The sequence below is a fragment of the Telmatherina bonti genome (assembly GCF_933228915.1).
Source record: "Telmatherina bonti genome assembly, chromosome: 15".
Classification (NCBI taxonomy): domain Eukaryota; kingdom Metazoa; phylum Chordata; class Actinopteri; order Atheriniformes; family Telmatherinidae; genus Telmatherina; species Telmatherina bonti.
In genome coordinates, this window is record NC_136613.1 from 27,735,029 (window position 1) to 27,747,288 (window position 12,260).

At 37.0% G+C, this 12,260-nt stretch overlaps 1 protein-coding gene across 1 annotated transcript in view; it reads left to right on the plus strand.

Moving 5' to 3' along the window:
• The first annotated feature begins 3,429 nt into the window (after positions 1 to 3,429).
• Positions 3,430 to 12,260, plus strand: part of LOC306766896 (partitioning defective 3 homolog B-like) — a 230,308-nt gene continuing 221,477 nt past the window's right edge. The window contains exon 1 of the mRNA XM_079254754.1: positions 3,430 to 3,548. Coding sequence (XP_079110880.1) covers positions 3,432 to 3,548 — 117 coding nt within the window. The 5' untranslated portion in view covers positions 3,430 to 3,431. The remainder of the gene's footprint in view (positions 3,549 to 12,260) is intronic.

Here is a 12,260-nt window from a genome sequence, read left to right on the forward strand (position 1 = left end):
GTGACATTTCTTGTTAAAAGTAACAAGCATAAATAAATCTTGTAGATAAACAGCCCATTGTAAAGATGTATCACTGTGCATGTGCAGAATGAAAAGAAAAAGTAAAGTATCATATTTTTCCATCCTACCGCCAACTTCTAAGTGAATTTAAAATTAATTTTCTAAATGATTATTCAAGAATACTTCTAACTTTAAAAAACTTCCATCAGAGAAGGAAAGAAAGAAGAGAAAATGCCTGCATACACAATGCTCCTTCTCCCCTGGGGTTCATTAGTAGCAATGCAATTCAGTGACCCAGAAACTAAACCTAGCCCAGCTGAATTAGCAGTCATACACATGCATACATTTCAGCTGCTAATTACAAAGTCTAACTCCTCCTCACAGGGAGGGATTTCCTCTTTGAAGATGAACCAAACAGTGAAAAGCCAAGATGTTTTGTAAATACAGCTTCAGCATTAAAATGTTGAATTTCTGCCAACCACTCTAAGATGTTCAAGGGTTTGATTGTGTTTCAAGATCAGTAAAATATTCATTTATAGTCTAAAGAATTAATGCGGATTTATAGAGTATTATCCCCGCGACAGATTATTACACTTTAGAATTTAAACTATAACCTATAGCTATAAACAATTTATGATAACATTTTTTATTTAAACATTCATTCAATAGAACAGAAAGGTGTTTTGAGGTAATAAATCATTGCAATTTTTCTTTATGTTTTTACCTTTCTCATCAAGTTTGATACAGCAATGTTTCCTTCTGCTGTAAATAAAAAAAAAAATACAGATATTAAACATTCATGAATACTTTGTTCAAACAGTTCATATGAAAATATTCAAAAGTCACAAATAAATCATTAACTTAAAGGCAAACTAAGAGAAAAACGTGGGCCTTTCCAAAGAGACTATATGGTGTGTAATTAAGGGAAAGCAAATCTATAGATTTAGCACAGGATATTTTACCATATAGCATTTACAAATATTGCATCCTTACAACAGAAAAGAACCAAGCTACTTTTGCATTTGTGTGTTTTGTCTATATTGGCAGCTGGTACATATGTCTCCCCCATGCAGTTCAGAATTACCTCAATATTAGGCGGAAATGTGTCCAGCACAAAGATGGATGATACCTTTGTGAACAGAACTGATTCTCTACATGCAAACATTGTGCGGATTATCCAATGGGCATTATGGCCATGGGCCCAGGGGCACACACCCATTGGGGGCCCATGTGGAGCCCACCAAGGGTATACACCAGCAGTTTGGATATGAAACAAAATGTATATAAAAGCTAGTTACACAAAAGACTTACAAAAGATAGTTACACCACAGTGTCTAGTGTATTGCTACTAGTACCACTAGCTGAGAGATGTTAGAAATGTCATTTCACAGTATATCATTCACAATTTTTATAATGTTACGGTGTGTAACGAGGCCCCTGGAACATTCTGGGCCCAGGGACCTGTGCACTTTTAATCCGACCCTGTGCGAGACCACTGTGGTATTTGGAAAATTAAAACCCGACTTACAGTAGTTCCAACACTTCACCTAGCAGGATTTAACCACTTGGGAGAAACCAACACTGAATATTATCATTTACACCTGCGTTTCACTTGTGTGATTTACAACCTACTTCATACATCTGATTTTGAGAGCAAGACTATAACTTAGCATAGTGCGGCAAAACGCAGCATTGCTTTATCCTGTTGGAAATGTTTCCCCATAACTGCATTTATATTTTATTTTCTCTAGTTTTTATATCCAGTTGTTTGAGCTGTTCCAGTGAAGCTTTAATGGGAGCACGTCCCCTTTAAGAAAGTGACAGCAACAAGCTGCGGAGGAGCTGCTCAGGAACTGGGAACTGGCCAGGAGCGAACGGCTGTGAAGGAATCCCAAAACTTTTTAATTTTTTTATTGAAACTCCGTAAAGCTCTGTTTCAGCTCTGCTTTATTTTTTTTCTCCACCACTGAATGTTAAAATAACCTCAGGGCGTCCTTACTGAGCCTGTCGGTGATGAAGTGGATCCACAAAGCGGCTCGGAAAAGAGGTAACTTTGCGAGGGGAAAACTTGTGGAATGATGCGCGAGCGACTGCATCCCTCCCTCCAAAGTCCAGCTAAGGTGGCTAACGGTAGCTAGCGGCTCGCCAAGCGTGAGTTTGTTTACCAAAACAAGCTGGAAGTCAGTCTGTTGTAGTGGCCACAAGCCCGTGGACTCCAGATAGTTGTTTCTAGGTGAAAGCCTTCATCCTCAGCTTGTGAACACAGACGGGCCAAGTTCCACTAACAGGCTAGTCACTTTTAGCCAAGTGGAAGCAGGCAGCTAGCATCTGCAAGCTCAGCCTCTAAGAGGAATGACACGATACTACACGTCTTTATTGGCCACCGTTGAGCTTTATTCTATAAGAAAATACTCAAAAATAGTCATAATACCTGAACTGGACACTTTATAACTCCAGTCACTTAAAAATACTTATAATACCTGAACTGGACACTTTATAACTCCAGTCACTTAAAAAAAATACTCATAATACCTGAACTGGACACTTTATAACTCTAGTCACTTAAAAAAAATACTCATAATACCTGAACTGGACACTTTATAACTCTAGTCACTTAAATAAATCATGTCACATCACTTCATCTATTGCACTGCTAATTTGCACAGTTGTTTGGATGCTAGTGTTCATACTGTACATATCTGCATGTCTACATACGAAATTACTTTTACTTTAATATAGATATGTTTTTTAAAAAGTCCTTACCTTATATGTAAAATAGTTGTAAAATAGCCGTATTTCTACTTTTATATTACTATTATTCAGTGTTTTTTTCTTTAAAAAAAAAAAAAAAAAAAATTATTATTTTTGTTATTCAGCACCTTATCACCGAAACAAGTTCCTAGTCTGTCAATTGTTCAAAGACAATGACAATAAAAGTCTTTCTGATTCTGATTCTAAAAACTGTCGCACTCTGACTGTCAAAGCAACTTTAAATCTACTTCGACCTACTGAATTGTATTTTCTTCACAGGTTGAAAAGATGTGCAGAGAAAAGAGGCAAAAAGCGCGATGACCACTGCAAGAAAACATGAATATCTGAACTGGATGTGCTTTACTACTACTACCAGTGGAATCACAATGACATTTACCAGTGGAGCACCAGTGACTCTGGACAGCTTGAAAATCTGTGTGACATTTTGAAGAAGCAGGTCTGAGTGGTGTAATTTTCACTTTGATGCAGCTGTTCAAGCCACTCATTATCAGAGCTGCTTCTCTGCCATTTTTGTAGCATTTTGTGTCTGATCAAATTTTCATCTTATCAAGTAATCCAGTAGTGCACTCTGCAATTTGGAGATTCTTTCATTGTTATGCTAATTGTTCATCACCTGTAGCTGGAGGGCCTACATCTTGGATGAAGTGGAGAGTACTATAATGAAGGTGACTGTAACATTTGGACAGACCGGTGTGGTGGTGCCTTGCAAGCAGGGATGGACTGTGAGGGACCTCATTCAGCAAGCTACGCAGAGATACAGGAAACTCCTGGAACAGGTAACTATCAAGATTTGATGAGCACCCGCAGTCACAGTAAGCACTTAGAGATTTTTTTTTTTCTTTTTAGATGTCACAGTTAGTGACAAATCTGTTTTTAGTACAGCAGCTAATTCCCTTCAAATACTTTGTGTCAGTGACAGCGAGATTTGTAGGATTGCATTTCAGATAAACCAGTGTGATTAAGGAAACAAACACAGGCCTTTTTTTTTTTTAGCCTTTAGTTAGGCACATTATTCACTGCAAGAAGCAGTTTAGTAATAATGTTTTAAGATTTTAATGAGCTCCAAAATGACAGAGGCAAGATAAGTTTTTATGAGATGGCACTTTCACAGCATTTGAGGCTGTCCCTTAAGTTATAAAAAAAGTAACCCAGAGCTTTATCATTTCTTTTTACATCATGAAGGAATGATATGATGTTCACACCCCAAAGTCTTGGGAAATTAGACAAAGCCACAGAGGTTCAGTTTTCCATAATTGCTGAATAAAAAATTAAAAGCATATCTGATATGAACTGAGATGGTCCAGACAGGAGCAGATATGAGTCATTTCCAATTTGGTTGTGAGTGTAAAATGCAAATGACTCTGTCTTGTGATTCCTATATGACTGCTGTTGATTCCCTGCACTGCTCTCAGGGCAGGAACCCCATGACCCCCATCACACAACCAAATCATCTCAGTGACTTGCTTCATATTGGGTCCATTATTCAAAAAGCACAGCAGTTATATAGATAGATAGACTCTGTTTTGATTGAAGGAGAGATGCGTTGAAGCTGTGTTTTTTTAAAATTTTTTTTTTTTTTTTTTTTTTAATGTGTGTGCGTGTGGCGGTCGGAGATGCCCTCATTTTTTCCCCCCACCCCCTTGTTTCTTTTCTTGCTCCTTGTACCCCTTTTGCCTTTCAGTCTGGTTTCACCCATGCATATATCATATCACACACTGAGTCCACACAGCTCATATTTATCATTCTTATCTTTCAATGTAGTGCATCTCCTCTTCACCTCCCTCGGTGCTCTACAGATACCTTTGTTTCCCTTTCATGTGAAACCCTCTTCCTCTTTGAACACTTCCTCCTTCTATATGAGATAGCTCAGTTCCACATAGAAGTAGAGATGCACAGTCAACATTAGACTGTTATAGTTTCAAACAGGATTTGCAAGTAGTTATGGACATATAGAAAATATCTAGATTATGTGAACCTTTCCACAATTTCACAACGAATGATTAACAGTGCTCAAAGTGTTAAAAGACAACCATTATTGATTGGTCTTCCCAACGTAGTACACTGTGCTTTAACAGGGGCCCATTGTGCCATTTGGTTTGTATGTATCATACCATGCCTGCTCGACATACTAACTTCCACTTTGAGTGTGGGAACTAGGAGTATTTATATGTGCTTTTGCCTGTTTTTTTACAGGTCATGATGTAAATTCATACACTGCAAAAACTCAGCCTTAAAAGACAAGAAAAAATTAGGTAAATGTTGCCTAAAATAAGATCAATTATCTGCCAATAGAACAAGAAAATTTTGCTTGTCAAGACTTCCCAAAACAAGTAAAAATACTTTTAAAACAAGAGGAATTCTCTGGCATAAAAACTAAGAATTATCTTACCTTTTCAAAAAAAAAAAAAAAAAAAAGCAAATGTGTACTCAATTTAAGATTTTTAATCTTACTTAGACTTCAGTTTTTGCAGTGTAGGAAAAAGGTTACGTTTAGATAAAGTTTGGCTCTGACTAAAAATTGAAGCATTTTAGGTATTTATTTTTTTAATGAGGAAAAAGAATCCCTCTCCGTTTTGGCACATTCAGGGTTGGAAACAAATTTTCACAAGCGTGGGAAATTCCTCTCTTACCTGCTTCCCACAGGTGGTGTGTGTGTATAAACATTTAGAAGGATACAACTTGTGATGTCAAGTGCAGTTCTTTTAGCTCTTCAATTCTCATTTCAAATCGAATTTCGTTCCTTTTCTCCAAAATAAATGAAAAAAAGTGAAGTATTTGCAATAATGCAGAACCATAAATTCATGGTTCTGCAGTTCTGCCATGTGTGACTATTATTATTGATGTCACTGTTTCAGATGCAACTCTTGTGGAGCTGAACAGACTGGTAATGATTCGAAAGCAAGAAGAAAACATACTTCAGTGCAGCTACTGACAAGGCTTTATTTCTCCATCAAAATGGTGCATCTGTATATCTGTATCTCTTTAACTTTCTCTCCCGATCAAGATCTGTGCATCAACATTTTCAGAATAGGCAGGGAAATTGTCAAGAAAACTCATTGGTCAGGATTTGGTGCTTTTTTACTTGCTTACTTGTCTCTTACTTGCTCTGGAGAAGGTTAGCTGTTCAGCATAAATTACTGGGGTGATATACTCTGATAAATGAACCAGTGTCGTAGTACTGAAAACCCAGAGTTAACCTGAAGTTACCTCGATAAGAGAAAATCCACCTTTGTATACAGGTTTTTAGCTCTGATGACATCTTAATGTTTGCATTGATCAGACTTGGCTGCATCTTGGAGAGACATGGCAACTGCTCATAGTTAGTCTGTTGTGCTTTGTGTGTGTGTGTGTGTGTGTTTTTTTTTTTTTTTCTTTTATTCTTTCAGTGTTTTTCCTCTTGATTGTGAGCTGACATGATATGGCAATGACCTTAATTACTGATTTAAAGTTTTACATTTATTGGATTCTGTTAAATTGTGCGCAATACATTTAATCCTTCAAACTAATTTCATGCCTTAATGTTCAAGATGGAACTTATGTACATTTACAGATGATAATTTGCCTCTTAGCTGGCAACAGAGGAAGACACATAACCAGCCGGAGATTTGCATGGGCTGGTTTTTCCACCAAAGTGGTTCCATTGCTGCTAGTGAACTAGAGCCAAACTTTGGGCCATTGCTTTATATTTTACTGTCAAAGCTCTCCCTCCATCCCCAAATAACTGGTGCTAAACTGGTGCCAACTAGTTGTTTGTAGCAGAAAACTGAAAGAAAACAGCCTGGGTGTGGGGTGAAAGAAAACAACCAGACTAAGTAAAATGTTCTGCTCAGTGTCTTTAAAGCAAATAGAAAGAACCACCCCCTTGCTTTTCAGCATAGACTTGTAGTTTGGAACAAAAATAGGAGAAGCTCTATTTCTTCAAATTTTTCTGCATTTTCATGTTTGAACATGTGTTTGTGTAGGATCTAGCAGGATTCACAATATTTATTTTTTGGGTGTTTAATATTACGAGCTGGTGTGCATGCGTCCCATTTATAATGTTCTTAAATAATGGTTAGCAATTTCAAATCGTGGTTGGATGTAAAAAATTATGTGTTGGTGTGAGCTAACATAGCAGAACACATTGCCTTTACTATTTGCGTTATTGTCTCTCAGTAGATTTTGAAGTACCCACTCGCTGTGTGTAAACACACACTGATGTGGCACTGAGGTTCTTCAATTTTATGTGCGAGTAGCAAAAACCGGACCAGCAGCGGCTTAATAATGATGCCTTTTTTCCCCAAATGTCGTGACAACTGTCTGTAAAAACACTTTCTACTTCATAATGTTGTTGGAATTTTCCTTCTTTTTGAAGCTTTTGAAGTATTTTTGTCAAGTTTTCTTTAGGTCCCTTACTTAACAATCCTTGACTACCAACTACAACAGTTCTTTCCCCTCCCCATCTTGTTATCCTCTCTGCAATGGTGATTTTTTTTTTTCCTTTAATTGCTTCATCTAGTCTTCACTGCATCTTCGCTTATACTTCTGCTTGTGGGTATTTTCTCACCCTCCTTATGTCACTGGGTAAATTTTTGCAACACTAATCTGTTGTAACTGTGTAATTATGACTGTTAATGTGTTTTAGGATTAGAAAACCAGTATCTGTATATGTGTGTTGTAGAGCAGTCCAGTCTCCCTAATCTCCCCCCCAGCGCTTGGTAAATCATATTTTTAAATTGTCACAGAGACGGCTTACTTTCTGTCTATCTCCCCCCACCCCTCCCCCATCTGCTTCATCCTACTTAGAGTATGCTGCTTGTATAAAAAACATTTTATTATCTCACGCTTCTGTGTGCACCTGCTGTATCTAATAGACGTTGGCAGTCCCATGTATCAGTTACTTTGTAAGATTCTTCCAGCGGAGCTAAAGAAGAGCTAAAGCTTAGCACAGGCTAAGCACAAGTTTCAATGACACTTCGAAAAGTTGGGATCCTGGAGATTCAGTTCTAAACTAGGTTTTAGAGAGTATTTTGGGTTTTAGCCCTCTTTTTTTTCCCCAGTCAGAAATGCAGATGCCTTTACGTAACTGACTATAAAACCCAAACCAGACAGGATAGACAGATGCATAACTCACCCTAAGCTGTAAAGGGATAATTATAAAGAAATACTTACTTTGAGAAAAGAAGCATTTTTTATTTTTATTGTAAACTTTTGCCAGGGAGGTGATGTTTTTGCTGGTTTTTATCTGTCCGTCTGTCTGTCTACTTGCAACTTTATGCTAGCAGAGTACTGAGTGGATTTGTGTGTTTTATTTATTTTCCTTGGGATGAGTTTTTGTGAAACTAAGATTCCATTAAGTTTTGGGTGTGACCTGTAAAGAATTGTGGACACAGGAATTTTTAAAAGGATGTGCCTGCAAATGCTTGTCTGTCTGTCTGTCACTCACATATGAAAAATAATTCTTTTTTTTTTTAAATCTGTGGACACGTCCAACCTATTACATCTTTAATCGTGTTGTTCTCTGTAATGTTCAGGAAGGTTTGGCGGATTTAATTTGTTTGGGAAATAGGTAGCAATTGATTAAATCTTTACTTAAGTGCATATTTGTTGCATAATAACTGTCTGAAAACTATATCTTCCTGCTGCACTTTACAGAGTATTGCTTTGGAATATCTGAGACAGCCTGGATAAAATGACTCCAGTAGAATAAACTGAGGAAAGAAACTAATTGGATGGATTTTGAAGCAACTTCAGGGTCTTTACCACAGAGCTTTCTATTGTGTTTGTGACCAGAAAGTTTTCTTTTGATTCAGTTTGAAATTGAATCCATTTCTTTTAATTATGAGTAACTACAAGAGATATTTTGTTTAAAGAGGGAACCAAAAGGCTTGTGTTTATGTTTAAGACTGATGAGCACAGAGCTTTAGATGTAGCAAAAAATGTAGTGAGACTAATTTAATGTAAATCAATGAAACTGAGATGGAGACTGATTTGAACCAGAAAATGTATTTATTTAATAGAAAGCTTTACCTACAGTTTTAAAACCTTTTCTGTTGCTCTACCACTTGCTGACACATTAACTTTTTCATAAGGTAAGGGTGGGAAATGTACTGCTGGAGGAAGATAGTCATAACATCCATCAGAGAGCAAAGGGCACCTATATCTGTTTATTTGTTTTAATACTAAGAAAAATGGACCTTGCTGATGGCAGGTGTGTAATGCAGAACTATCAGTCATGATAGATGAAGGTGGAGGGAAAGCATAAATTACTGTATCAAGGACAATCTGAACATTTACAAAAAGTAATTTGCACGGTACTTGTTGTGAGCTGGCAGACTTGTTGGATTTTTGTTTAAATTGGAATAACCTGGGAATGTAAAATGGAAGATGGCTCAGATAACAGAGGGAAGAGGAAGGGAGAGAGAAAGGGGAGTGGAAAAAAATGCAGAGGCGGATTTCATAGGGAGTCATCAGGAAGTTATCAGCTTGTTGACAAAGTTCCTAATTACTTCATGGCAAACAGACCAGTGTTTGCTGGGTCTTTATGAATGTCTCCAGTTTTAGCTTAACCGAGTCCTCCTTTCCCCCCCCGTCTTGTCAATATTTATGACGTTCAAAAGTTTCAATATAAGTAGTTAGCTTCCAAAGATTAAAACATTGAACAGTAAACAGACTATTCTGAAAAGCACATTGGAAATGAGCATTTCCTTTCCATGGTTTCATGGTACCCTAACCTTTTGTTGACTTGTGTCTATGCATCCTTACACCTCACCCTAAAGCAGTTGAGGGGCCTGGATGTGGAGCCAACAGTGAAATTTATTTTGACGTTAAAGACAGGGCAGGTAGTCCAGCAACTAGTTTATCCTCCTGTTTAAGTTGGATTATTTACTGTTGCCTGCTTTGTAAAACAGCAGAGACAGCTTTTGTTAGTTAGCCTGCCATGGAAAATCTCTGTTGCAACAGTTTTTAGTTGCTGTTTCTCTTCACAAAAGTAATACAAGCAATGACTTTTGTGAAGTTTTATTTTTTTGTGAAAAAAAAACAAATAGCTAATTTTCTTGCGGTGTTGCTAATCTCTTTAAATTCAGCATGTGGTAGCAGGTATTGGGTATACTTTATTGCAGTCCTGAAAATTCAGGACGGATGATGTGAAATATTTATTCACACATTTGTGGTAATATTCAATATCCACCAGTCAACAGAGGCAGTGGTGCAGAAGCTAGAAGACTGCATATAAACATTGTACAACAAGGCAATTTGCACTGCAGATCAAGGACTGGATTTCCTGCTCACATCTCTGTATGAAGCTATCAGCTGCTGCATCACTTTAGGCAGGTTATATCTCTGCAGACAAGGACAAAGGTTTGAGTCCAGCTGACCTTACGGCAGGTCGGCTGAGTCTGTTTGATTTTTGTTTAATAAATTGCTTGTATATGTTTCAGCTGTAATTCTCAGTTTCTCACTGTTCATATTTGGCTGGTTCGACATGGGTTGTAATGTCCTTTATCCCTCCCTCAGCTGGGAAATGTTAATGAGTTGGTTTGTTGGTTATAAATTGGACCAGTGTGGATTTTATTGTATTTGGATCACATTGAATTTGCATTGATTGAGCTGTTGTGATTTGCATTAAAAGAAAAGTAACAACTGAATTATATAATACAAGCAACACATATCTCATATCTGCTTTGTATGAAGTTGACAAAAATGGAAGCACAGTGTCTCTGAGGATTTCTCTGTATGGCTTCATAAAATGACAATGTGCCAGTTTAAGGTTGTTGTGAATTAATGGAGTTTAAAATGCCATTAAGTGGTTAAGCTTTCTCCCATAAATCAATATAGAAGACTAAAAGCACTGTTTCAGTGATGATCAAATGTTTGCTTTTTCGTGTATCTAAAATATTAAACCGATGGATTTCTGGTCTGGGTTTGAGGTGTATTTACTCCATTCTTGTTGACGGTTCTTTTCCCCTTATTTTGTTGCATTATATACATTGTAAGGTAGATATGTAAACCACATGTGTATCCTGCAGTTTCATTAGCAGGGGGAGTAATGCTGATGAAGCGTAGTCAGACAAGCTGTTAAAACTGTATAACATCCTGGCTACATGCCAAAGCACAGGTAATTATTTCCCAGAATGTGGAGAGGCAGAGAGGAGACGAGTGCCCCTTTGCTGCAGAAAAATGATAGGAATGTGTTGATTTACTTGCCGTATTTGTTCTGTTTACACTGCATAGGTATGACGGACAGATAGTGGCATAAATGCTCTTTTAAATTAACCATTGGCCATGTTTGTCTTGTTTACTGAGTATCTGTCCTGAATTACTTCCAAAAGCTGTGTTTCCTGGCCATTTTGAGAATCAAATACTTTGATGGTTTGAATGGAGACCCTAAATACACGGTGCCAAAGCGTCAAGGGGGTGGAGTTTCCAAAACACTCTTGACTTTTTATACAGCAGTTTTAGCGGACCAATCCATCTGACGCTTATCAGTGATTTTTTTTTTTTTTTTTTTTTTTTTTTTACCTTAAAGCTATAAAAAAAAACAAAAAACAAACTTTCAGCTTTGCTGATTGCTGATTGAATAATCAGCCTGTGACTGTCTTTAATCCTGAATTCTTTGGTTAACATGATGAATTATGGTTGTCATGGCATTTCCATCAGTCTTTTCTCAAAACAGCTTTGTTACTGCAGGGTCACAAGACAGGTCACGGGATAATTTATTTTCAGGTTTTGCTATTTTTCCCCCCAGAAGAAACAGATGAGCAAGAATATTCTAACAATATTTCATAACACTGGTAACTTTACTCTTCTTTTGTCTATTATTTTAAATCTTGTATGGCTGGATATCTGTTAGATTAATTAATCGTACATTTACAAATGTGCAACAGACATAATGGGCATTTTGAAATTGGCTATTATACCTTAGTTATTGTGTCAGCATGTCTGACTATTCTTTCTATTCCTTTAAGAAAATATGGTGTTGATGATGAACAGAAGATAAATAAATCCCTGAAACGTGGACAAAGATTGGCATGTAATGCAACTTGAGATGTAAATCAAGATATTTGACTAAAAAAATTGCTGCAAAGTATTCATAACCAGTTTTGACGAAACTCTGATGTAAACTGTGAGTCTGAGCACACTTGCTGTTAAGAGAGAACAGCAAAAGGGGGAGATGGAGGGAGTTTACCTCATACCTCACAACAATGAATGCTGTGAATTGTGTTTTTGCCCTGGTGTGATTCAATTTCTTGTAGTTAAGTTTCCAGAGAATGTAAAATGGTGTTGAATGTTAATCCTCTTAATTTTAAAATTAGTTCATGGTGTTTCCAACTCTTATCTTTATATTACATCTAGACATCCTTCTGGGTTTTAAACCTGCACCACTTTGCAAGGAAGCATTTCTGATACATTTTTAAATCAGATTAGTTTGCTCTCATCTTTCTAAATCTTCAGTTTATTTTTCTGCATTAAAAATAGCTTCTACCATTACCATTATCGGTGGCTAC